The sequence below is a fragment of the Lathyrus oleraceus genome, chromosome 1, assembly GCF_024323335.1.
Source record: "Lathyrus oleraceus cultivar Zhongwan6 chromosome 1, CAAS_Psat_ZW6_1.0, whole genome shotgun sequence".
In the NCBI taxonomy this organism is placed as follows: Eukaryota; Viridiplantae; Streptophyta; class Magnoliopsida; order Fabales; family Fabaceae; genus Lathyrus; species Lathyrus oleraceus.
Genome location: NC_066579.1, coordinates 379,784,255 through 379,810,563, shown reverse-complemented (window position 1 = coordinate 379,810,563; position 26,309 = coordinate 379,784,255). Strand labels below are relative to the sequence as shown.

Sequence of the window (26,309 nt, the reverse complement as noted above, 5' to 3'; positions counted from 1 at the left end):
TTGTGCTTCCAAAATCAAAAGAAACTCAGAAACTCTTGTAAATTCTTCTTCCTTCAACTCAAATAAAAAGTTTTTATATTGAGAAATTCTGGAGAAAAAGCTTGATTCAAGAGGGAGAAAGATAAGACCAATTTGGTGGTTTTTTGTGAAAGGAGAAGAGAGGGCTTGTGTGTCTTGAAATGGACGACTCTGCTTGCTTATATAGGCCCCCAAAGTGAGGGTAGAAGAGTCATTGCAAGCAAAGAGACGTTGGAGGGTATAAATGGAATATAAGACCAAAAATCAACTTGTTAAGCAAGGTTGTGTTTTGTTCACATTTGACTAGGGGATTTGTGCGTTTTGGACACCTCATAAGTGCAGTAGTATATGGGAAAAAGATGGTACAAGTTAGTGGAGTGTAGAGAGAGAAACATCAAAGTTGGCAATTTTGGCAAAAATGAGGTTTTAAGTGTAAAATTGGCCAAAATGGTTGCATGGGTGCAAATAGATGACAAGGTACTCTCATTCACGATCCAAATAGGTTAAGGGCTTGATTTGAGTCAAAAATAATGACTACATTTTGAGAAAATGGAGTATATGCAAAACTAGGTTTTAGTAAATTCACAAAAACCACCCATTGGTTTCATGGCTATAACTTTCTCAATTTTGAGAGTTAACTCAAGTTCTTGTACTTTTTGGAAATATATTGAGATGCCCTACAACTTTCATATTGGTAAAAAATTGGTTTAAAACATTTAAAGTCCCCAAAAGTGGCCTCGAAAATGGCTGAACGGTGAAAATGACCCATAATTCTCAAAAGTGACCTATAATGTCTTGCTCCATAACTCTCAAAATAAGCATTTTTTGGATATGGGACCACATTTACAAACTTGTAGGTCTTCTTCCCATATTTCCAGGCATATAAAGTTTGCAAATTTTCAATAAAAAATGAGGAATTTATGAATTTTACAAAATCAGCACTATGAAGTAACTTACACCTAGAAAAATTTCCACTTCACCAAGTTACTTCATGAATAAGTTAGCTTCCAAAACCACATTTCCCTTGAATTTTTTTCACCAAAATCCATATGATGTTGAAACATGATTTTTGACTTCAACTTTGACCAAAAGTCCACTTGGTCAACAGTTGACTTTTGCTCAAATAATCAAATAATCAAGAATAAACCACTGGACATCAAATAATACCCACCAAATGTCCATGATCCAAATGAGGATTCCCTAGTACACATATAATCCATTGAGAACCAAGTTGCTCAAGAAATTTGTCAGAAACAACCTTTGACCAACAATTGACTTTTTCACTAATCAAGTCAGAATTCAAGAATCATCCAATGCAATGCTTTAAGAAGTCTTGTGATGAATCCAATGGTCATACTTGATACCTTGGGCCATAAATTTATCAAAGAAACCAATTCTTGATGAAAATTCAACTCAATTCTTAAAAGGGGCCAAAACCCTAATTCCTGATCAAAAGGCTTAAGGGCCAATTAACTGAAGCCACACCCTGATTCCTCAAAGATTCTTGGGGAATTTCAAAAAGCCAATGATATTGAATCAATAAGATACTCATGAGTATGAGGTACCACGCAACTTTCCTTGAAAACTGAAATCTTCAACTGATGATCACAAGCTCTAGCAATCCTTGATCCCACACACAAGTACCAATGTAAATGCAATGTATTAGAAGCAATAAGCATATGATGGTTGAAAACCAAGTGAGCAAATATTGGGGTGCAACAGTATCATATTTTCCAACATACATAAGGTTAAATATGTTTCATGAAGATAATCCATAAAAGATTCATGTACAAAATGGAAGAATGATTTCAAATTATATATTATGTAGAATGAAGGTTTCAACATTGATAAAGTTTCAACAGTTTTAGTGATTTTAGCATACTGATATCCATCAAATAAAAAATAAGCTATAACAATAGAAGAAACAAAGAATTTGTTGACTATGAAAGGTACTGATTCTGAAATTTTACTTCCCTAATAAAATATATTATCATTTAAAATAGTAAATTTAAAAAAGATAATATCCATTTACCTATGTTATTTGAGTTGTTTCTTTGTTAATAAAGAATATCTTCACATAGTCAAATCCAAGTTCTCTCCCATATTTGACGGGATCTATTAATGGTATATGATAGAAAGCATAGTTACTAATAACTTTCCTAAGAAGTGACTTGAAACCCGGTCCTCTACCTCCCGTATAGTTGTAACATATTATTTGTCATCTTCAAAAAATCCCATTTTAAAACATGTATCACTGGAACTATCTTTACCTTTCCACCCATATATTTTATATCCTTATAGGAAGTTGGACCTCTGACGACTGTTAGCATCATTCTCAAGTAATACAATCCAATTGTACTTAGAGGAACCTAAATAAGTCTGTCAATGGTATGGCCTTTTTTTATGTGGTATCCAACGTCGGTGTCTTTTCACATAGGCAAACTTAGAAGCAAGCTGAGAATAAGTTAATTTTTTTGGATCTGGATATGTTTTGTTTGCTTTCATTCATGAAGTAAACATTGTTTCTCTCACACTTGGTTTCTCAAGTACTTCATTTATCATCTCATATTCAGTGTAATAAACAAAATTGTCTCCCTTAAGATGGAAAAACAACCCCTCAACAGCAGGAGTTCTACCATGAATAGGAACTTTGCAGTTTTATTATTCAAAACCATATCACAAGTGTGGGTTCCCACCTATGTTTTTATTTGAAAATTATGACAGCCACCTACTTTAGAGCATAGAGCCAAAAATCCTCATTTACCCTTGCGTTCTACTCTCACCATATATCTTTCATTCTTGACAAATGTAATTTCCCATCCATTTAAAACTGACCACTATATTATTGTATCCTTGAAATCACTTAAGGAATTGAATTTCATACCTAACTTAAACTCATAGTCCATACGTAACTATTCCTTCCTAAACTTTTTATAATTTGGAAGTTTTTTATCTTCAAAGGCATCTGGGTCTGGGCTACTCAGTTCATCACTCACATATTGGTTTTTTCTTTCATCCATCCTTTAGGAAACCTTGGTTTTATGAAGTTTGCATATCATAGTGGGTGCAACTAGTTTCAGTTTCTTCTTGTTTGGGATTAATTTCTTCTTTGGTGACTTATTAGCACAAAACTTAATCCTAGATAACTTTCCCTTAATTTCAACCATGTTTGTACCATCTTCGGGTCTTTCAACTTCAATTACTTCAAATACATCATCCAATGCAGTTGTTCTCTCATCTTCGGTATCATCAAACCTAACCTTCCTTCCATCATCATCACTTCCAACTGATTCCTCTTCTCCCTCACTCAATTTAGTCCATTCAGCCAATTCAATACAATGAGGCTCAACAACTTTGACATTAATGTCCTTCACATTATGCTCAACATATAAATGTCTTTCAATATTGTTTTCAGTAGCATAACTCAAAACATCTACAACTCGGTTATCCATGTTAACTTCAAAAAAGTAATCATATATACCTTCAAGTTTGCTCCAAACTCTAAACTCACTTCCTTCACATTATGATAATTTGGTCTTTGACAAACTCCCCCCTAATGGAAAACAACATTGAACATACTTTTACTATATTTCAGAACGACATGCATCAAAGTTGTTGTCTACTAAACAAAACAAAAAATTAAAAAAAAAAAAGAAGAAATGAGAATACCGTTGTTCAAAATTCTTTGATGAATCAAGCTATGAGACTAATGTAGACAGCTACGATGAGCGTTTTTTAATCCAACTGTCTTCTTCTCCTCCGCAAGTTTCATCTTCAATGGAGTTCTTTTCAGTGGAAATGTTAGGGCAAAATGAAGAGAATGATAATAGATATGAAGTAATTTTCCAATTCTATTTAGATTCAATAAATAATTCATAACAAATAAATTCTGACATGACATTAGTTATTCCATGTGTAATAAAAAAAATAAAAAAAATAAAATTAATTCAACCAGACAAGTAGGGTATGTTTGGATTGGTGGTATGTGATGGAATGAAATGGAGTGGAGTGGTTACTAATGAGATTCCATTGTTTGGATTTGCAAATAATGGATGGAATGGAATGGAACATGATGGAATCCATTCCATCCAATTTCATCAAAATCTCTATTTTTTGTTCCATCTAATTTGGGATGTATGTGATGGAATGAGACATTTTTAATAAAGTAATCAAACTATGGAGTGAGATCTATATTCCATTCCGTTCCTTCCCGCTTCGTCATATTTCATTCCGCTCCGCTCCGTTATGTTCCATCAATCCAAAGATAACCTAAAGGAATAGCATCTTCCTATAGTAAAATTGAAATCTTTCCTATAGTAAAATTGAAATCTTAAAATAAATTACAAAAAGAAACCTGTATATCATAGAACAAAATATCTATTAACTCTAAAGTAAAATACAAAACTTTTTTTCAATTAATTAAGTTAAAATACTATCATATTAGCCATTTCAAAATTCAGAACACTCACCAACTTTACCATTTTCTACGATTTGCAACGACTTATTACACCGGTTAAAATAACAAACAATTTCTTTATTTCTTCATCATTTTTTGCTAATTGAATAAGATATAGTACCATTCATTTTATGTTCAAGATTCTGATCTTAATAACAAACATGTAGAAATTTTTAAACCATGTTGATAATCTTTCCAATGTAGCAGTGACTTACCAAAACATGAGTTGATTAATGAATGTTATTGCTCCAATTTTTCTAGTGCTGAAGATATAGTTATGATACAGAAACATCATTCTAAGCAATGTTAACCATAAATGAAGCTGTAATCAATTCATTTCATCAAACCATAATTTATTTTCAGCTATATATCTAAACATTTCTTTATTGCTCTTCTAATTCACATATTCAGTAATATTAACATTATCTATTGAATCAAGAACTAATAACATAGAATTCCACACACATTTGAAAGTTGAAACTGAGTTATGGAAGATAAAAATTACAATTATCTTAAGGCCCTTCAATCCTAGCACTCTCTTTGTGACTCACATTGATATTTTGCACCTTCTCTTGTTGATGAGCCATATCATAAGTTGAATGAAGACCAAAGAAAACATAGTAAACCAACATAACCAAAGTGCATATTGCAAATCTTACAAAAGCTTCATATTCCAAAGATCCCATGAGAAAAACAGTTGTTGCAATTGACAAAGATGGCAGCCATGGAACAAGTGGAACTCCCCAAAATCTTGGTTTCCTTTGTTGAGTCAAAAAAACCGACATCCCAATAGTCGAAAAAAACCAAACAGGAACAGTAACAGTATATCCAATCCAACCATTAGGCCTCAATCCCCAATAAGCTGAAGTTCCCATTGAAGAACCAACAATGAGAATCAAAAACATAACTAGCTTTAACTGATTCTCTTTCGTTGTAACTCCTCTAACATAGTACCGCCTTACCAGAAGCGCAATCGATATCAACACGAAAACGAAAAGTGTACTTACTGATATCAAACTCGATAACACGTCCAAGCTAGTGAAAAAGGCTACGCAAGCACTTGTAAGTGTAATCAGAAGTGTTGCGTTTATAGGTGTTCCTGTTTTGGGATGAACAAGAGCAAACCAAGGAGGAATCATATGCGAGCGCGCGATGTGAACGATGTAACGCGCCTGTCCTAATCTTCCTACTAAAAGAACCGTTGTCATACCCTTCAATGCACCGAAAGCGACGACGTATTTTGCCCAATTCATTCCTACTTTCTGAAATGCAATTGAAAAAGCCGCACCTGTATCGATGTCTGTGTATTTCTGCATCATGCTTAATGAAAGTGCCATCAAAGAATAAATCACTATGATTACTGACATTGAGCCAATCAAACCTATTGGTATATCCTTTGGTGGATTTTTTGTTTCTTCAGCCATTGTTGCAAGACTTTCAAAACCTCCATATGCAAAATAAAGAATTGCTGATGCTTGAAATACACCTCTAGCTCCGTAGGGTAAAAAAGGCGTCAAATTCGATGTATCTGCGTGAAGAAACCCTGCAATGATTACAAATATTATTACAGCAGTGTTGATTGCCGATGCAATCCAATTGAGAAGCGAAGTTTTTCTTGTGCTGATCATTGCGATCGTTCCGGCGGTTAACAGAACAACAACTGCTATAGGGTCAAGTAAATTGTATCCATCTTTGAGATGATGTGCTTTGATTCGAAACGAATCTTTCGGACGATTCAAAAGGCTTGTGAAGTAAGAAGTCCATGATCTAGATACTGCTGCACCTCCAAGCACGCATTCGAGAAGTATGTTACCGGCTGCTATGAAAGCAACAAAATCACCTAATTCAATTCTTAGGTAAGCAAATGAACCACCTGCAGCTGGAACTTCGACGGCGAATTCTGTGTAACAGAAAACAGAAAGCATTGCTGAAATTCCTGAAGCTACATAGGATAAGACTATTGCTGCACCAGCATGGTTATGAGCTTCTTGGCCAGTTAACACAAAGATTCCTGCACCAATCACTGCACCAAAGCCAAACCAGATCAGGTCCCACCAGTTGAGACATTTTTTCATTTCATTCTCACTTTGTTTCTTAAGTTCTTGTGACTCGGTTGCATCGTCTGATCTGGTCGAAACACGATCCTTGAACCTTAACCATGTTTGTGAAAGAGCAGAACCATAGTTGTGCCAGCTTTGAAAGGATTCCTCTGGAAAGAAATCTTGTTTGCTCCATCTCCAATAGCTTCTTTGTGGCTCATGGTCATCATTGACTTTTGTAGAAGCCATTCAAAAAGCTTGTTTCTTTACAGAAACTGCTGAGGGATTGGAATGGAATTTTGTCACAGAAAATAACAAGATTGCTTTGAAATGAAAAAAATATCTCAAACAAGTGACAAACTATTTTGTCTCTAAGTGTGGGATTTAACTCTTCTTCATCTGTCTTCTATCTCCATTCGGCAGACGGAGATATACACTTCAAAATGATATGCGGTATCATATATAGTGTTAAAAATTGAATAATAGAAGTGTTACTGATATGTCAGACAATTCAGAACCACAGAATTCACTCTTTAGATAAACCAGATAAGAATGTGAAGTGCAAAGTGTGAAGATTCCTGCACACTAAAGCTAATTTGGATACAAATGACAGAGTAGTCAAGGCACACACATTTTTCTTTGGAAAATAAATGAAATTGTCACAATATTCAAACTAATTGACATGAATATTCCACAGTTTTGAATAATTTTTATTTAAATAAGGACAAAAATGTTGTTTGACTTGAATGCATTCATATTGATAGTGCAATAATGCACATCAGTCTACACTAATTAGTGTAGTAGATACTCATCACCAAATCATGGAGATTGTAGATGCTGTCGGAGTATGTGTTGTCCATATGTGACAATTGGATCTGAAAATTTTATGGGAACTTATTGGTGATTTTGCTAGATTGGTGAAATTTCACACATGGTCTACAGTTGACAATACTTTAGAGCCAGTCAAATAACAACTGATAGTATATCAGAACTCTGGGGTCCTCTATGTCATGAGGCCAGAGATGCACCCTCAGCCGTGTTGAATCGACAAAATCAAGGGAAAACAAATATACCTCGAGTTTTCAGATACTAAAATGTTTAGCTTTTTTTTATCAAACTGGTGCCAATTGAGTCGATGTCTCAGTCTATGTAATCTTTGTTAGAGTTTTGATCGATTTTTAAACATAGACCATATGATTCAGTTTAATTTTATATCTAGAGGTTTTCTTCAGTTTTCTGAGGGCGTAAAACAACAAAAAAATATTTTAACAGGAACATTTATACAGGGGAGAAACAATATCAAGTAAAATTTTGAGCAAAGTTAGAAGTATCCATATTCGATATGCCCGTTGTCATGTGCAACTGAGAAAGTAAAATATATTGGAAACTAAGTGACCGATGAAGAGAAAGTAGCATTTTAATATAATTGTATTACAAAGTTATGGTAGAGCTACATCAGAAGATCACAGGAGCCAACAGAAATCCACAATCATGGCTCTGCACGTCAACATTCAGACACATGCCTTTATGAAACCCGTCAAAGGTATAGATAGCAGGTATGTTATCAGATGAGCAAAACGATACGTAAATATACTACTACAGCAAAGATGTAGAACCTCTAGCAAGTTGAATTCTCTGAAGACAGCCATTCTTGTGTTGCATTTAAGTCGGGAAGAACAACAGCCCCGGATTTCCTCCACTCCTCGGCTTCTGGTGTCTTAAATCTATCCAACAATAGTGCATGCATCCCTATGCTCTTAGCTGGCTCATAGTCTTTGCGGAAGCTATCGCCAATATGTAAAGTTTCTTCAGGTGCAATATTTCCAGCCCTCTCGAGTGCAATCTCGTAAATTCTTGGGTCTGGTTTCTCAACGCCTTCAAGGCCAGAAAAAACACCAAAGTCCCACTCAGTTCCCTGTATCATCAAACATTATAACTATCAAACATTCTCGTCCATGAGACATGAGTGCATAAGACTTAATTGTTCAACATGATTTTCTTCAAATGTGATCCAATAGGAGCTTTGGATTCGTTGAAATTCATTGAACATGAATCAGTAATAGCTTGTGTTTCAAAACGGAGGTGCTACATTCTATATTAACATTTCTTACAAGGCCTTGCACGAAAACTCAAAAAGTATTCTTGCATAACAACTTGTGCCCCTATCAGATGTTTCTGTAAGTAGCAATGCTATATAATAGTACTAAATGTTAATTTATCTTTTAAACAAATTTATAACTCTGAAAGAGAACCTTAAAAAATCATGAGAATGTCACCTGATTTAAGCCTAAAGCTGGAAGAATCACATCTCGATATCGATACTCAGCATTGCTAACAACCCCAACCTTGAGACCCTTTCCACGAAGCCATCTAAGAAATGGCTTAGAATCTGGAAAGACAGTATATGGAGCAGATGAACCAAAGGATGCATAGATGCGCTTGAAAATCTTTTCAAATGTCTCCTCGTCGTACTCATATCCAGCCTGCCAGAAAAATAAAATTTCTCCTTCATCAAATTCAGGGGATTTTCACAGACGAGAATGCAAGCATCATAAATCTCCAAGTCATTGCTTGATTTAAATTAGCTTACAATCAAGCCGAACACATCAACAAGGCTTAACTAACAGAAACAACATCGGCATATCAACATGTAAGCACCCACAGTAATGACTTTGACAAATATCTTACCCTGACAAAGGAATCTCGCACGCAGGCTTTCCACCACACAATGTTTGGCATTTTGGCCGCAAACCCAAAACACGGATACTTCCTCACCATGTCCTTATATGCATACTTAAATCCCTCGTGCATACGCTTGTAGTCTGGGCATGGACGGCCAGAAGCTTTGGCAGCCATGCAATAATAGTCACCAAGCTCCCCTCTGTAAGCCATCAGGGTGCCGGTAACATCTAGAGTGACACATCGTAGTTTAGGCAATAATGACATGGTAGCACAAATTACAAGGAACCGAAAAACACCGCCAAGTATTGAATGAACTCCTTCAAAATTGATATGTAAGCCTGCGCATTGTTAAATCGGAAAAGAAATTTCAAATACGAAAGATCTATGAATTTATAATGAAAATGTAAAAATGCCATAGAAATTTCCAAATACTGAAAATAGAAAAAGCATGCCGAAATGATTTCAAAATGTGGCATATTCTCAAAATATCCAAAATGTAGCATATTCTGAAACCTCTATCATCAAAAAAGACATTTAATCTGAAAATACAAATTACTAACAGTATAAGTCAAATTGAAAAGATCAAAAATTCCAGAAAAACACATACAGATGCAATACTAGGGTAGAAAAAGTTTAGCGAAAAAGATAATTAATTTATAATTGTTTAGTGCAAATGAGAGAAATAAATATTGGAAAAATAAGAGATGGAAAAGAATCTTATTCTTACCGGCAAAAGAGTTAATACTTTGTGTGTAGAAATGAGAAATGGTCCTGAAGAAGGTTCAGGTACAGTGTTGTTTCATCATCGGTTCAATTTATAGATGAAGGGTATAAAAAAGGAGAGTGTGTGTTTATAGAGAGAGAGTTGTTTTTGAAGGCAGGATAGATGAAAATGGGAATCAGTAAACAGCCCCTAGATTTATTACTACTAACTTTTTTATGGTAATTAATAATTTATATTTTATTTTATTTTTTTAAATTAAAAATTGGTTCATTTTGGATTTTAAAATCTCTTAAATTTTGTTGTTTTATGATACAGCCTCTAGTTTTGGTATATCACCTTAAGATGTACTAGTAAGAGTCTTGAGGGATGAAACTGAACCGAATACAGTATACGAATAAAGGAATAATTAATTTTAAATTGTGTTTATAAATTTAATATAATTTTTAAAAAATAAATTATAATATTATTGACGATTAATGTAATTTTACTTTTTCATGTTCATTAATGTATTTGAATTATATTATCAATTAGATACATTAATTATTTAATAAATTTAAAAATTTAATTTTTTTTTATAAATAGGATCAGAGAAATTAAAATTAAAAAAAATATATAAATAGGATCACAGAGACTAAAATAGAAAAAAAAAGGAAAAATCATTATTTGCTTAAGTTTTATTTTGATTGTTCTCCATCTTATTAGTGGGAAAAAATGATATATTTAGTTTGTTATTTCTAAAATGTATATTAGGGGTTGTAAAACGGGTCGGAGCTCACCGCCACGGCTCGCGCACTCGTCAAAAATTGATGGTTTGGGTTTGAATTTTGGATTGCTTATTCGTTTAGTTCGCCCTGTCAAAGTAAAAAATTTCGCGGGCGGAATATATAATGGGGAAGAGTTGACCCGCCAACCTGTTAAAAGAATTGGAAATAAAAACTACTTAAAAAATGGTCCACGGTCTAGGTTAGAAAAAAAGGCAAATGGTCCAATAATATCCATTAAAAAAATAACAAATGAGTAATGACCTCTCATTCTCTCTCACTCTTCGCATTACATTTGCAGCAGACGTCCTCTCATTCTCTATCACTCTTCGCATTACATTTGCAGCAGACGTCCTCTCATTCTCTATCACTCTTCGCATTACATTTGCAACAGACGTCCTCTCATTCTCTCTCACTTGCAGACGTCTTCGTCTTGCTCGCGACGACAACCACGCACGTCGAAACCACCACGTAAGACGAAACTCTCTTCCCTTTTCAGTGTTCAGCGGCTCTCTCCCAGCCTCAAGGTACTTCCTTTCCAATGACTCTCTCTTATATATACGTCTTGTATCTTGTAATTGATTGAGGTTTTTTTGTTGTTTGATTGTGATATGATTTTTAATTTAGTTAAATTTTTTGTTTTATTTTATTGAAACCACCAGCGTTCAGTGACTCAATTTTTCATCATTAATCAGTGCATTTTGGATGCACGTTCTTCCATGTTTGTACTTAAGCATTTCTTCGGTTTGCTTTGATTATTTTTATGTTTTAATGTGTTTTCATAATTTATGTTATTTTTGCACTTATTTAATTTTCGTATTTAATTTTCAGCATTAGCAGCTTTCGTGAGAAAAATCATATCTTGAGCTAGGAGTATCGGATTGAGACGTGCTACCAGTTGATGGAAAGCTAAGAAAAAGATCTACAACTTTTGTTCAGAAGTCGAGAGCTGAATCAGACTGTAGCAGGGCCAGAAATTTCGTTGAAGCTGCTGCATTATTTTTATATTTTGTTTTGGTTAGTTGTATTGGGTCCGGATCGTACATTTGACCCGGTTGAGTTATGAAACGGGTTTGGGTGTTTTTACCTAGGTTAGGCAGCCAAAAACAGGGTTACGTTTTGCTGTTCATGGATGATTTTTTGAGAGCTAGCAAGATGACTATGGAGAACTAATCCCTTTTGAATCAACCTGTTGTAATTCAGAATCCGCTTTGAGGTTTTTATTAATTCCAATTTGTTTCCTTTGAATTCTTCTTATAATTCCAATTATTTTCTTAATCTAATTGTTGCTATAGGATAGAATCCTTAAATTCGATTGATGAATGATGATCCCGAATCAATTTCGTATTAACATAGCTTTTATTTTATCATGAACGATCAAGTTGGGTCTGCTTAATTCGCAATAGTTTTTAATCCGTTTGCTTAATTCGGAATTTGGGAATATTACTCGCATAATTTCCTTTACGCTTGTTAATGGTAATTGTAATCGAATAGGAGTAGACCCGTTAGGGATTTGGAATTTTATAAGAATCAATGATAAGTCGGAAGATGATGCAGTAGGTTGGTTCGTGTCAGCTTATTTTATAATCACTTTTAAAAATCTAAACCAACCAACTCCCCCCCCCCCCCTTTTGTTTTATCGGTAGATTAATTAAACAAGAATCCTTGAGAACGATATTTGAGTCAATTTGTCGTTAAACTACATTTTTGAAAAACTACTCGTTTTGATCCGCGTGCGACAGCGGATGAATGATTTTTTTATGATTGGTCTGTTTTGGCTTTAGGTTTGATTGTTCTGCATAATATGTATGGTTTGTGATTTGTGTATGGTTTGTGATTTGTGTATGGTTTGTGTATATGTTGATTTTCTGCATTTGTATTCCAATGTAAATGTATATGCTAATTCAATTTTTGGTTGATTACTATCTTACGTTTATATGTTATTTTAGTTCAATGTATATGCTAATTAAATTTTTGATTGATTACTGTCTTACTTTAATTCAATTTCTGCATCTGCATTTGTTCTGTATTTATATGTTATTTTATTTCCCTTAATTCAGTGCCATTCTAATTCATTCTTAGTTTAGCCATAGATTTATAGATATAATTTTGGTTGATTATTGTCTAACTGTTGAACAAGATTGTGAGTTAGTGGAACCTAATAATAATGTGTTAGGGGAATCTAGTAAAATGAAGAACACTAAGAGAAAATAGAAATCTCAGGTGTGGAAGTGTTTTACTATGATAGAAGGATTTGATAATAAGGGGAGGTAAAGAGAAAATGCAATGCATGTGGTAGATCATATACATGTGGAGGAAAATGATATGGGACAACTTCTCTAAAACGTCATCTTGAAGTTTGTAAGAAAGTTAATGTTAATGTTGGAGATGTTGGTTAGTTGTTGTTAGACATGCAAAGAAAGATAAAATAATTAAAGGTGGATAATTTGGTATCTCATGAAATGTGTGCTCGACTAATTATCAAGCGGAATCTTCCTTTTAAATTTGCTGTGTTTGAAGAGCGTGTTCGACTAATTATCAAGCGAAATCTTCCTTTTAAATTTGCTGAGTTTGAAGAGCTTACATATTGGCTTCAGTACCTGAATCTTTATTATATTCCTATCACTAGAAATACCGCCAAGACTGATATTGTGAGAATATATAAAAGGGAGAAGGAAAAGATTAAGATAGAAGACCAACACTCTTGTAAGATTTCTTTAACTTATGATTTATGGACACTAATTAATATTGAGGGTTATATTACTTTAAATGCTCATTATGTTGATAAAAAATGGAAGTTAAATAGTAAAATCCTAAACTTTTGTCTCACGCCTCCTCCTCACACCGATTTTGAGTTGTGTAAAAGAATATATGAATTTTTGACTAATTGGGGAATAGAGAAGAAGGTTTTTACCATTACTCTGGATAATGCTTCTGTAAATGATGTCATGCAGCAAACTTTGAAGAGTCAACTAGCCTTGCAAAATTGGTTGTTATGTAAAGGGGAGTTAAAAACTTCACGTCTGTTGTTCTTACATATTTTAAATCTAATTGTGCAAGATGGTCTTAAAGTAGATTCTGGTGCTTTGCTAAAGATTAGGGAAAGCATCAAACATGTGAAAGGTTCAGAGAGTAGGATGGTAAATATTAAGTGATGCATTAATATGGTTGGTAACATTGATGTATCAAGTGGGTTGGTAGAGATGTGCCTATAAGATGGACTTCAACATATTTGATGATTAAAAACGCTTTTAAATATCAACTTGCATTTGAAAACCTTCATTGTTATGATGCAAATTATACAAGTAATCCTTCAAAAGAAGAGTGGGTGATACTTGAAAAAAATGAGTAGGTTCTTGTTGCCATTTTATGAAATTACCACTTTGATGTCCAAAACAAGTTATCCCGCTTCTAATTTGTACTTCTTGTAAATTTAGAAAATTCAACGTCTTTTGATAGACAACCAAAAAGATGTAGATGGAATTATAAAAAAATGGCTAAAAGAATGATTTTGAAATTTGATAAGTATTGGGATGAATATAGTGTTGTTCTTGCATTTGAGATTGTCTTAGATCCAAGAATGAAGTTGGACTCATTGAGATATTATTATAAAGTGATTGATCCACTAAATTGGGAATTGAAGTTGGAAAACATAAAGCTGAAATTGTACAAGTTATTTGTAGAATATTATATTTCTTCTTCCAATGCTTCAAGTACTCCTCTTACTACCTCTTCAACTATGTCAACTGAGTCAAGCCTATTTGATGTAAGTTTTTTGTTCATGATTTACTAATTGATTTCTTCCAAATAATATGAAATCATGATTTACTAATAAATTTCATTTAACTTTATGTTATTATTCAATTGTCATAATTTTAGAAATTTAGATTGGGCTGACAACAATCTAGTACAGCTAAAGGAAATGATTAAAGTCAGTTTGACATGTATTTGCAAGAGTCAGTTTTGGATCTTGATTACACAAAATATTTGGATGTACTACAATGGTGGAAGAATACTAGACAAAAAGTTTATGAACTTTTAGTAATGGCTCAAGACTTATTAAACATTTCTATTACAACGGTTGCATCAGAATCTTCCTTTAGCATTGGTTCTAGAGTGCTTAACAAATATAGAAATTGACTATTGTCTGAAAATGTTGAAGCATTGCTCTGCTCACACAATTGGTTGCATGCCTTTGATGATGGTAATTATTTTTAGTATGAATATAGTTATCTACTATTTTTTTAATATATTTTTTACTAACCATTGAATTTATTTCATTGTTTTGTAATGTAGATGGAAATAATGATGACAATGAAGATGAAAAAATGGTGAACTTGTTCTAAGAGTGCATCTAATATTCTTGATCATGATGATTATGATTTAGATTTTAGAATGTTTCACTCTTGTTTTGTTAGGCAATGTTATTATGGTTTTTGTTTGTCGAACTTAAACTTTGATGTTGTACTTAATATTTATTGTGGTTTTAGTTGGTTGAACTTAAATTTGATTGTTTGATGGTTAAAAATTAATGGTTGTTTGATGATTTAACTTAATATTTATTTTGGTTGGTTGAAAGTTAATACTGGTTGATGATTCTATTTCTATTTTAAGTGAATACTTGTTGAAGGTTCTATTTTTGATTTAAGACTAATACTTTAATGGTTTTAATCTTTTACCATTTATGATTTCTAATTGTTCGTTTGATATTTCTTATTGAAATATATAAAAAAAAACTTTTAATTTCTTTAAAAAATGAAAATTAAATAAAATAAAAAAGACAGGTAAGTCCGTCCCCCGCCAACCCGCCCCTTGACAAGACGGATTAGATCTTTATATCTATTTCAATTTAACGGACAATGCTCTCTTCACTTTAAACGGAGCGAGACGGATGGTCCATTTTACCACCTCTAGTATACATCATACAAAGACACAATTGACATTTCATATTATAATAAAGTAACTATCGACAATTTTTACAAATACTTTTATTAAAAACTGAATATAAGTTTATAGTTTTATAGTTTTTCTAATTTAATTTTTTTCTTCATATTAATTTATAGAAATACATTAGTATATTTGGTCAGGAAAGTATTTTATAATTTACTTTTCCTTATGTGGAAATTACGTAAATATTGATGCGGTTGTGTACATTTTATTACAACAAAAATGTCGTCTGCTGTATGAAAAAATAATATTTTGAAAAAATTGTATAATTCAACGTACTTATTTGTTGTGATAAGTCATGATAGAGTTTATAAATAAATAAATTTTAAATAAATTTCCTTTTTAACAAAATTTGAAAAAAGTTAATTTATTTTAAGAGAAAAAATTTATTAATTTTTTTTATTATATATATATCTGTAAAAAGTACTATACTGTTTTGTGTTCCTTTCTCAATTAAAATAGGCATATATAAACAATTTTAGGCAAAATAGGTAAACAGGATTTTCTATGTCAATAAAATTCAACAGTTTGAGTTTTTAATGCATATTTTTATTTATTTAAAAAAAATTAATTTTTGTTTTAATTTGATCTTATTATTACAATAAATCATCAGTGTGAAATACGGTCAAATTAACAATGGGAGTAAATATTGACTCGTTCGTTAATGATTATCTTTTAAAAATATTAACTTTTAAGAGATATTTTTTTGTTTAGTATGTGGGTGGGTCAATGATCCTCACATATAAAGACAATAACATGTAATTGTTTAATTAAGAGATATTCTTGCTTTTTAAAATAGAAATCTATCTAGCTTTTCGGAGTATCCATGCATACATGTGGATTATTTATTTAAGATTTAAAGGTTGTCCTACAAAATGAAGAGTAAAATTTAAGTAAGAATTAGAGACATAAAAACGTGTTTAATCCAAACTAAAAAGGTGGAAAGATATATAAAGTAAAATTGCAAAAGCTATCGGTGGATTGAAAGAAAACGGTGGTCGCGATATCAAGTGGTATTTGGCTACGAAACAGCGTCAGGTATTGTTTGTTTGGTGGAGTAGCGACCAACGTTGTTAATATCGAATACCGTTTGCTAGGACCTAAAAACCATGGTCTACGAGTAACCTCACTTCCTCATTTTTGGAAAACCCTATAATATAGTATGGACTACTTCTTTTAATTGTATTTCTTATAGGTTTTTTAAGTATATTAAAGAAAGTTAAATACGGATGAACTACAAAATTATAAATAAAAAAAATTTAAATAAAGATAATGATTGCACAATGTGTAATTAGTTTGATTAGTTGAATATCCTTTCGAATTTACATAATGTTGTATTGATGGTAAAATTGTTGAGAATATATCAAATGAGAATAGTATGGATAATAGTCTCATATTGGTTGAAAATGTGGAGATTTTAGCATTTATAAGTGAGATAATTCACTCACCTATCATCTTAAGATTTTAGGTGAATATGTGGTGTGTCTCATAAATGTGTTGCTCAAGAAAGAAGAAATCACACAATGCTCGATGTTTCATAGTGAAAAATTCTCCCGACAAAAGATATCAGAGTCTGATTTAAGAAAGGGACCGACTTAAGTTTGTGGAAGTAAAAAGAATTTTCACTTAAGGGGAAACATTGTGAACTCACACTTGAGGGAGTGTGAGTAGTGTGGGTAATAGTCTCACATTGGTTGAATATGTAGGTGGTTTTGTTAAATATTTTAAATTTCGTTTTTAGTTTCAATTTTTTTTTAAATGGTTCTCATAAAATTTTGCATCCACGTATTTGATCTCTCCTGCAATTTAGTGACGGTTTTTATGATTTAGCAACAGAGTTAACGACGGTTTATTATATAGTGACTGAAGTAGAGACAGTTTTAGTATTAAGAACCAAAACTGTGAATAAAAAATTTTAGGAGGACCATTCCTTGAAGGAAATATTTTGAGAGGCTAAAAATGAAAATTGAAATATTTAAGAGGACCACAAACACATTTAACCATATTATTAACTATAGCATTATAGTCTACAAAAATGTCATCTTGATAGGTCATTAATATGGGTAGTGTGTGGTTCTTCCCTTCATTTGTGAGATGCAATGGTGCCTATATTTGGTGTTTTTTTTTTATATTGTTGGACGTGTTCCGTTGACCTTGTCCATATGTGCGACACTCTTTCATATCATGGTTCCATCATTCTCACCTTCTTTGATTATTGGTGCTACAAATATAGAATGTGGCCATATAGACAAATTAACAAATCCCCTTGTGCTTTTGACTAAGTCCAAAGTCTTGAAGACTATGCTAAACCTTTGTAGGCATGAGAAAAATTATGTTTGTTGTTATATGTCTTACAACCTTAAGTGAAAAAAGAGATGGAAAAAAACATATTTCAATATTGATAGATTTTTATATTTGTTCGCGAATTTTTTTGTTAAAGGGTCGGTCCGAAAAAGATTTTCGTAGTTATAAATATGGTTTTTCTTCCATTTGTTAGAAGACAAGTTGTTGAAGATGTATAAGATAGAAATCCTAGTGAGAAACAAATGATAAAAATTAGAATTATATTTTAGGGATTTGACAGCCTTTTGGGGTTATCAAAGGCATTTAGGAAGCACTTTAAACACCTTTGAGTTTTTTTTTTTTTTTTAAATCTTGGAATCCGGTCTTGAGACCGACTAATTCAAGATGACCAATTCCACTGTCTACTAGCGGGGGCCACATTTAAAGCCAGAGAAAAGTTTTGTATGGACTGGCCCAACATAAAAATTGTTAGCACCTAGCAAAATTCGAACTTGAGACCTTGAGAGTAACACACTCTCAAGACTCAAGCCTCCACCACTAGGCCAACCCTTGGGGTTACCTTTGGATTTTTGTGGTTCTTATATTGAGAGTTGGAGAGATGAGGAAACTAGTGACGACCATGTTTTAAGCCAGAGCAAAGCTATGTATGGACTGACCCTACACAAAGATTGTTAGCACTCAACAAGATTCAAACTTGAGACCTTAAGAGTATTGCACTCTCAGAACCCAAGACTCCACCACTAGGTCAACCCTTAGGGGTTACCTTTGGGTTTCTTCGATTATTATATTAAGAGTTTGAGAGATGGAGAAATACTTTGGTGGAAAATATGGTTTGTTCTTGAGAACTCCAAAGACTATTTTCTTGTAACTTACATTGCAATCTCTTATAACAACTTTTGAAGTATAATAAAAAGAAGAGTTGCTCTCTCCCCCAAACATAAATCGATTTGATCAAACTGGATAAATAAATTTCTTATGTTCTCTCCTATTATTGTATTGCTTGAGGTCATTTGTCTGGTTGTCATTGTTTTTTGTTCCACACATCAAAGTCTTATGTGAAAATCATTTGCACTTATTTTCTTAACAAGTGTCGTCCACAGTGGGGAAAATGGGTTAAATTTACATGTGAGCATCATGAGTTCTAAATGAGACATTGAAAAGTTTTCCAGAGACAATAACTTAAAATTATGGAAGGTAAAGATTCAAGCAATACTAATTCAACAAAAATGTGTAGAATCATTGAAGGGAGAGACACTAATGTCTGCAAGCGTTACACAAGCTGAGAAGACCAGGATATTGAATAAGTCCAGAAGTGTCATTATCTTGTACCTCTAAGATAAAATATTAAGGGAAGTCACAAAGGAGAAATCTGCTCATATCAAACAAGACAAACTTGATGTTAGGGATATAAAGTTGTCTTCATTGGTTATCCTGAAAGGTTACAAATTGTGGAAGATGGATCCTAGAAGAACAAAATTTATCAGAAAGCAAAAATATTATTTTTGTTGAAACTCGTATGGGGATGAAGTGCAAAGACCTACATGTTAAAGAACTAGAAACTATTATGGAAAATACTCAATTTGAGATAGAGATTCCTTCTAGTGAGACTAGAAACGACATGGTAGTTAAGACTTATGTTGCTAGTGCTATTAAAGGGAAACATATAATGTATCCTAGATAATTATTAGAGAGAGAGAGAAAAATTAATAAAATGAAACTTTGTCAAAATTATCCCTAAATAATTAGTATTATATAGAGAGAAAAAATAAAATGAATATAATAAATAATTAAGGATATTATAGATAAAAGAAAAATTATTATTTAAAAAATAACAATAATGATTAACTTTCTTGATATATGTAAAAAGTAAAAAAATAACACTTAAAAAAAACGGAGAAAATAATGTCTACTATATATTTTTGATGTTAATTCCCTTAAACAATTTACAAAATAGCAATTTAACTCCTTAAATTGAACTATGTATTAAAGTTAGTATTTTTTTTTCTCTTTCTAAATTTAACACCATAATTTTGAAAGTTTTATGTTTGTCTTGCATGAAGATTCAAGAATCAAAGAGACTATTCAAGTCAATATATAGGTCTTTCAAGGGTTTTGATCGATGTTTATTAAAAATATATTTTGATAGAGAGACTAACTAATTGATGTTCTTCAATATTATAGAAGAGAATTACCTACAAACTTAGAGTCACAACAAGAACAAAAAAATAAACATTTCAGTCTAAAATGAAAATAACACTTCCATTAGCACTTATTGAACAAACCCTTAACTAAACTATATATTCAAATTCAAATACCCCTTACCAATAATTACATAACACTTTTGACATATACATGCTACTTTGATAAATGCAAGTATTAATAAAATGGCCTTTATATTCCTTCTTCAATTTATCAAGTACATTTGAAACATTGACCACTCATGTATGGTCATGGAAGAATTGATTTTTCACAACAAAATTTGCAACAACTTGAGTTGTTGCAAATTTGGAGGCCTCCTCTTGACATGAGGATAATTTAGTAACACAACTATAACAAAGACACAAAGTTAAATGAAGTGTTGAATTATGAATGAGCTCAATAAACTAACCTATAATTACATGCTACAAACACAATATATACATATTTTAGTTCACTTGGTCATCATAGATTTTCCAGAAATGATAAGGTTGCTAAACCGGCCGCCCAAACATCGTCGTCTAGCACGTCCTCTTGTGGAGAGTGACTTATGCCTCCGCGACAGCGCACAAATAGCATTCCAACCTGTTCAAATCGTCACAGATGAACGTGAAAATACTAACATAACAACTACTATACAAACAGTAAGGCTCGAAGTAAACTTATATACAGAAAATAGAAGAAAAGGATGTTAAACCTTTGTTAAGCGAGACATTGCCATGGCATCATGCCCTGCTCCACTCATTAATGTTGGTACTTCATCTTGAATGTCACCCTCCATTCTCTTGAGTGCGGAATAAGCTGCAGACTTCAGCTGTGAGCTTAGTTCAGGATCACAAATCACCGCACCTGCCTCGTGCTGAGCAGAACACAGAAAAGTCGATTGTTGATATACAATTCAGAAAACAAAGCTGTTTGTTTTAAGGTTAAGAATATGTTGGGTTGAACTTGACAACGTACCTTGTGTTCAATAAGGCAGGAAACTGAACGCTTGTCACATATCTGGTAAATTCGATTGGATAAATCATAGATAACAGCCTCGCGTCCGAGATCATCAATTGCTCGTATATCCACTGTATATGTAACCTGCAACAGATCATCATGTTATCATCATAGTATTCAAAATTAAGGAACAAAAAAACATGTCCACTTGAAGATCACCAGGGCAACAACATTTTGGAAATTCATCGCTTGCCTGGCCTGGAATGACATTACTAGCACTTGGCCATGTTGATATTTCACCAACAGTACAAACAAGTGAACTTGAAAGTGATTTTATCGACGAATCGGTGCAATGACCATCAAAAGAAAGGTATTCTTCGGGATGTTTGCAGAGGCTTTCCATAAGTACAATTTGTTCAGCAGCGGCCACCATAGGATCCTGGCGCATGGACATTGGAACAGTTCCCGCATGACCTTGTGAGCCTTTAACCGTAACCTGCACAAAATAACTTATCATTAATATCATCTTTCAGTTCATTTTTTTGTATACATATTACTTTCAAATTGCTTAAACTCGTTGAGAATATTTTTTTTACTTTCAATCGTGTCTGTCCAGCTATGCCTTTAACGACACCAAGTGGAAAACCAACTTGTTCTAGCACAGGACCCTGCTCAATGTGAAGCTGCAACACATAAGAAACAGGTTAGCTATGTTTGTGAAATATTGAGCCAAACAGCACTATAAACCAATAACATAACGCAAATGCTTGTCATACCTCAACATAACCCCAAACAGATTTTGGATCATACTTGAGCTGCGAAAACATTTCCTCGGTAGGTTCTATTGAGTTCTCTTTAAGAACATCTTTTATCATTACATTTCTGAAAAGCGTCTATAAGTAACTATATTTCTAACACGAAATTTTACAATAGCCAGAACCAGAAAGTTCAAAGTTGATACCTCTTATCAGATATCTCCAATGACGTAGCAGGTAAAATACCAGCTATAGCCCCACTACCTAAGAAAGTAGTTTGAAATCTCACACCCTCTTCATCGCAAAATGCAATAACCTGCACGATCAGATGACATTAGAACGAATCAGGATTCAAGATAAGATTCATGTCCATCGAAATAGACACACTAGAAATTTGTACTATTCGGGTTCAACTTAGTATCGAATTGAGAAACGACTCGCATCAGAATATATCATTAAAAGATTGCACTATATCAGTCAGTTACTTGACAAACCTCAACAGGACGCCTTAGGTTTTGCAGCTTTTCATTGACATGCAAAACCTTTAATGCAGATATTGCAGAAATTATTCCTAGTGATCCATCAAATTTACCAGCATCAACAACAGTGTCCTAAAAAAGAAAGAGTATCCATCATAGTCAGTGATATGAACAATGAATCCTCACTCAAATTTACCATTAACTGTCAAGAAATAGTTCAGTCTCACCAAGTGAGATCCAACCAATAAAGCTTCTGTATTTGCATTTGCACCCTCAACTCTACCGTGCACATTTCCCATTTGATCCACCCAACTGGAAAAAACATACTCATTAGTTAACCTTTAAGAGAAACTATTTAGAGTTAAAGAATTTAGAAGGCTAACGTTCTCAAACCAGCATCTTCCATCCATGTTTGAATAAGATCAATCGCCCTCATCGATGCAGGACTCAAAAATGTCCTCTCTAGATAGCCACTAGCATCACTGACCTGTTCATTCAACACCAACATTAACATCTAAGAACAAACAATTCACATGTTTATGGTTCATTTTAGCCTTTTCTGCAGAATGTGATGCTGCCTATCAACATTGAACGAAATTCTGCAATTTCAAGCACCATTTAGGAACATCAACAATGTGATAAGTAGATTGATACTGTTGGAAATCACTTCAAGAATCTATCATATACACACAGTCATATGCAATTTAAACCAGAATAGAAATATCAATGGATGATTATCAGAAGTAAAGATGAGTTGATGAGGTTATGTACCTTTCCAAGCTCAACAAGTCTTGCCACCGCCTCGTCTCTTAGAATCTGCGGAAACAAATCACCCCTTTTTTCTAAATCTCCAGTTTCAATTCCTAACCATTTTCAAGTAAGCATTTAGCATATCCAACCACAAGAACTGAAAAGTCTAATTTGTGCTTCTGTTTTAATTTCTTTTCATCTCTTTCCAAATTAAACTAAGCCAATATACACAATTAAGTTTCTCATCCACCACATATAAGTAACAAGAAACACAAAAACCACAATTTTTTAATGATATTTCAACAGAATCTCCCATGTTTTATCAGGTGTCAGCCTCAGAGTTAACAAAAGCACACTCAACATAAGCCCAGAAGGAGTCAAACCAAGAATAACAAAGGGCCCACACGAACATTTCATGAAAGAAAGGCCCTTTTCATTTTTCTCAGCATGCTCTGAGGTCATAGCCATGAAACAAGCTGAGGTGGCGTTTGTTGATTCAAGGCTTTAGTTGAGATGCTTCTGTTGCATCAAAATCTAAGAGAGAGAAGACAAAATGATATTTTTTTTGCTAACATCAAGGAAAGGAATCTGAATCCTAAAAAGGGTATCTTCACATTTCATCCAACCAAGATTCCAAGAATCAAAACAAACAACTTCAATAATATTCTGGTTTTTTTTACAGTAGTACTTTTTCTGATGTTGTTATAAATATTAACAAATCAAAGAAAAAGAAGAAAATGGAAATTAATTACCAGAAAACGAAGAAGCACGTGAAGGAGTTAAGAGGAAGAGATAGAACAAGAAGATGATGCAAGAATGGAAGAAAGTGAAAGTGGATGTCATAGTGTGTGTGGCTATGATGAGTTATTATGTGGATAGAGAGAGAAGAAAAGAAGCAAAATCGTAACTGAGTTACGAGTTCTCTCTTTCCAATCTCAAGGGACCGAACCGAAGAGTTAGGAATATATGAACAAGAGCATGTGGTGGTGGTGGCGGCTGCTACTATACGAGACTCGTGACATGCACGAGGAAGCGATGCGGGACCCTATGAAATGAGTGGTTCTGTGGTACTCGCTTTTGTTTTTATAACTGTGCATGGTATTATCGACATCATTCAGATTCTAAGATTCGATCCAAAAAATAATAAGCATCAAATTTATATGTTAAACGATACTAATTAGTTTAGTATGGAATGGGACGTCATAGGAGAAAGGATTGGAGAGATCCAGAAAGGAGTAAGTAGAGGCGTGTTTCACTACTTGGACTAGTAGAGATATACTAGGACACTAATCACATACATAACTGTTGGCAATACCTTTATTTTATTGAAAAATCATGACATAAATTGGTGGAAGGGTATACTGGATTCTTCCTCATAATTGTTTGGACTTATGAATTTTTTTAGAGAGGGATTAATTCTTTAACCTTTTCATCGGTTGGAAGTGTAGGTGGATTCTTCATATTTTTAAAAGATTATTAGGACTACGTGTTAGTTTGAGATTTTCGATATGTTTGATAGGAGGGGGGATTTGGGATAAAAAAACACAAGTTAAATATAGGTGATTAAATCACATTTTCAATCATAAAAAGTCATAAGATTCGACAGATGAAATTCTCGACAGAGGTAATTTGAGGTATTTTCGATGACAATAGCAATTTTACACTTGTTTGAGAACTGAAGACACGTGGAAGCGAAGCAGAGGACAGAAGGTCATGTAATGGTGTACATGTCAAATTTTTAGAGAGTTATGCGTCTGAGAAGTGATAAAATTCTTAAGATGGCTCGTCAATCATCAAAAAGTTCTTCCCTTCCCTAGAACAATGTTCCAGATGTTGAAGAACAATATATCGAATAGACGGTTGGTGGTGTGGGAACTTCAACGTCCATTAGAGTAATCGCTCTTCTTATAAGTCAAATGTTAGTTTCAACGACGTTTCCAAAGGTGGTGGTTCCCCCACCACAATCAACCAGTTTTTCAACTACTCATAGAGTTACACAAACTACTATAGGAGACCTTAGGCCTTCTTTCCTCCCAATTTTTATGCTACCCCTGTGTTTACCGTTAAAATTGGTAAACAATCGTTGATCTTCCAAATTACTATATTTGGTTACTTATAGGATCGATCAGATTGATCCTAGGACATGTGTTAACTGTTTTTAAAGGTGAATTTTAATGAACATAAACACTTCGGCGGTGTTCATACCAACAGTAATTCGTTAAAGGATTTAATGCAAATATAAATGAAATAGGGTAAAAGGAATGTTGTAAATCGAAAGTAAATGGCGGTAAAGATAAATTTCTGGGTAAAAGTATAATTTTGGAAATAAAGAATTGATTAAATTACTTCAAGTAAAAGACAATGGTGTGACATCAAACGTACATTTCTCAATTTACTCTTTCTATACACACTCATACTTTGGTAAAATTGACAGATTTTGTACACACTTGAATACATACCCGATCCTAACACTAAGACCTCTTATTTATACTAGTTGAAGTAACCGCTTCTAACGACCTTTCCACCAAATTGAGACAAGTGGTGCTTTGCATGCATGTAACTATCCACTATGCTCCATGTGTATTTTCAACAATTTAGATAAGAACAAAAGTTCCCTCCTTTATTTAAATTTGAGAAACGCTACGAAATGGCTTTCAAAATGCATCCTCTTGAGTTTCCTCGACTGCCAAACGCTGATTTTGGAGTGGCCCTTACCCCTTCATTCCCAGATTGGTTCATCTGTGGGGATTCTATAAAAAATCCTTCGACAACAATCACAGAAAAAAGCTCCGCGGGTGGTTACGACTAATCATACTTTAGACAGTTTCAAAGGGCATCTTCATATAGGAATCGAAGATGTTCGCATCGAATCAGATATATATGAAGGTGTGGAGTGGAAGGCCTTTTCGAATCACATCTCTTATTAGGATATTCACTCTTGACTTGTAGTAATTGCTTCATTTTATTTCTTTTAGCTATCAGAGTTCCACCTAGGAAACTAGCAACCAAGAAGTTGGTCGAAGAAAAAGCTAAGGGTGGCAGCAAGACCATTAAGGTACATCTTTACTCTGCCAATTACTTTTGTTATATATAATGGTATCTCTAACACTTCGATTTTTTATTCAGGGTGCTCGAAAACCTCCCCCTACTCCTCAAAAAATCAAAACAAAAGCAGTTGTAGCTCCTATGATGATAGAGTCAGACGAAGAGGATCTATCTTCTGTCCTAGATCTGACTCTTAGGAAAAGGAAGAGAC

General features: G+C 33.4%; 4 protein-coding genes across 5 annotated transcripts; 1 reads left to right on the top strand and 3 right to left on the bottom strand.

The window, feature by feature from the left end:
* Nucleotides 1-4,793: 4,793 nt before the first annotated feature.
* LOC127138118 (cationic amino acid transporter 5) lies at nucleotides 4,794-7,294 on the bottom strand. Its single transcript, XM_051064519.1, has one exon. The coding sequence runs from the start codon at nucleotides 6,760-6,762 to the stop codon at nucleotides 4,987-4,989; it is 1,776 nt and encodes a 591-aa protein (XP_050920476.1). The 5' UTR covers nucleotides 6,763-7,294; the 3' UTR covers nucleotides 4,794-4,986.
* Nucleotides 7,295-7,905: 611 nt separating this feature from the next.
* LOC127138123 (uncharacterized) lies at nucleotides 7,906-10,074 on the bottom strand. The gene is made up of 4 exons (XM_051064525.1): nucleotides 9,923-10,074; nucleotides 9,202-9,533; nucleotides 8,790-8,996; nucleotides 7,906-8,428 (listed from the first exon to the last, which is right to left on the bottom strand). The coding sequence occupies exons 2-4, from the start codon at nucleotides 9,457-9,459 to the stop codon at nucleotides 8,132-8,134; spliced, it is 762 nt and encodes a 253-aa protein (XP_050920482.1). The 5' UTR covers nucleotides 9,460-9,533; nucleotides 9,923-10,074; the 3' UTR covers nucleotides 7,906-8,131.
* Nucleotides 10,075-13,142: 3,068 nt separating this feature from the next.
* Nucleotides 13,143-13,835, top strand: LOC127108232 (zinc finger BED domain-containing protein RICESLEEPER 2-like). Its single transcript, XM_051045664.1, has one exon. The coding sequence runs from the start codon at nucleotides 13,143-13,145 to the stop codon at nucleotides 13,833-13,835; it is 693 nt and encodes a 230-aa protein (XP_050901621.1).
* Nucleotides 13,836-20,305: 6,470 nt separating this feature from the next.
* Nucleotides 20,306-24,235, bottom strand: LOC127138107 (allantoate deiminase 2). Of its 2 annotated transcripts, none has more exons than XM_051064506.1 (12): nucleotides 23,806-24,235; nucleotides 23,075-23,166; nucleotides 22,687-22,790; nucleotides 22,531-22,615; nucleotides 22,319-22,435; nucleotides 22,031-22,140; nucleotides 21,846-21,951; nucleotides 21,666-21,752; nucleotides 21,323-21,565; nucleotides 21,088-21,213; nucleotides 20,825-20,986; nucleotides 20,306-20,712 (listed from the first exon to the last, which is right to left on the bottom strand). In XM_051064506.1, exons 1-12 carry the CDS (start codon nucleotides 23,894-23,896, stop codon nucleotides 20,593-20,595), a joined length of 1,443 nt encoding a protein of 480 aa, XP_050920463.1. In that variant the 5' UTR covers nucleotides 23,897-24,235; the 3' UTR covers nucleotides 20,306-20,592. The 2 variants fall into 2 exon arrangements, with proteins under 2 accessions (XP_050920463.1, XP_050920469.1); XM_051064512.1 differs by having other exon boundaries at nucleotides 23,075-23,119; nucleotides 23,806-24,232.
* Between the last annotated feature and the right edge of the window lie 2,074 nt (nucleotides 24,236-26,309).

What these genes read in the sequence shown, in the direction of transcription:
- LOC127138118 (XM_051064519.1), bottom strand. Translation starts at nt 6,762, where the DNA reads ATGGCTTCTACAAAAGTCAATGATGACCATGAGCCACAAAGAAGCTAT.
- LOC127138123 (XM_051064525.1), bottom strand. Translation starts at nt 9,459, where the DNA reads ATGTCATTATTGCCTAAACTACGATGTGTCACTCTAGATGTTACCGGC. An exon ending in TGCGAGATTCCTTTGTCAGG is followed by an intron (nt 8,997 to 9,201) that starts GTAAGATATTTG and finishes TTTTTCTGGCAG; the next exon opens with GCTGGATATGAGTACGACGA. An exon ending in CAGCTTTAGGCTTAAATCAG is followed by an intron (nt 8,429 to 8,789) that starts GTGACATTCTCA and finishes TTGATGATACAG; the next exon opens with GGAACTGAGTGGGACTTTGG.
- LOC127108232 (XM_051045664.1), top strand. Translation starts at nt 13,143, where the DNA reads ATGTGTGCTCGACTAATTATCAAGCGGAATCTTCCTTTTAAATTTGCT.
- LOC127138107 (XM_051064506.1), bottom strand. Translation starts at nt 23,896, where the DNA reads ATGACATCCACTTTCACTTTCTTCCATTCTTGCATCATCTTCTTGTTC. An exon ending in GTAATGTCATTCCAGGCCAG is followed by an intron (nt 21,214 to 21,322) that starts GCAAGCGATGAA and finishes GATCTGTTGCAG; the next exon opens with GTTACATATACAGTGGATAT. An exon ending in CAATGTCTCGCTTAACAAAG is followed by an intron (nt 20,713 to 20,824) that starts GTTTAACATCCT and finishes CGATTTGAACAG; the next exon opens with GTTGGAATGCTATTTGTGCG.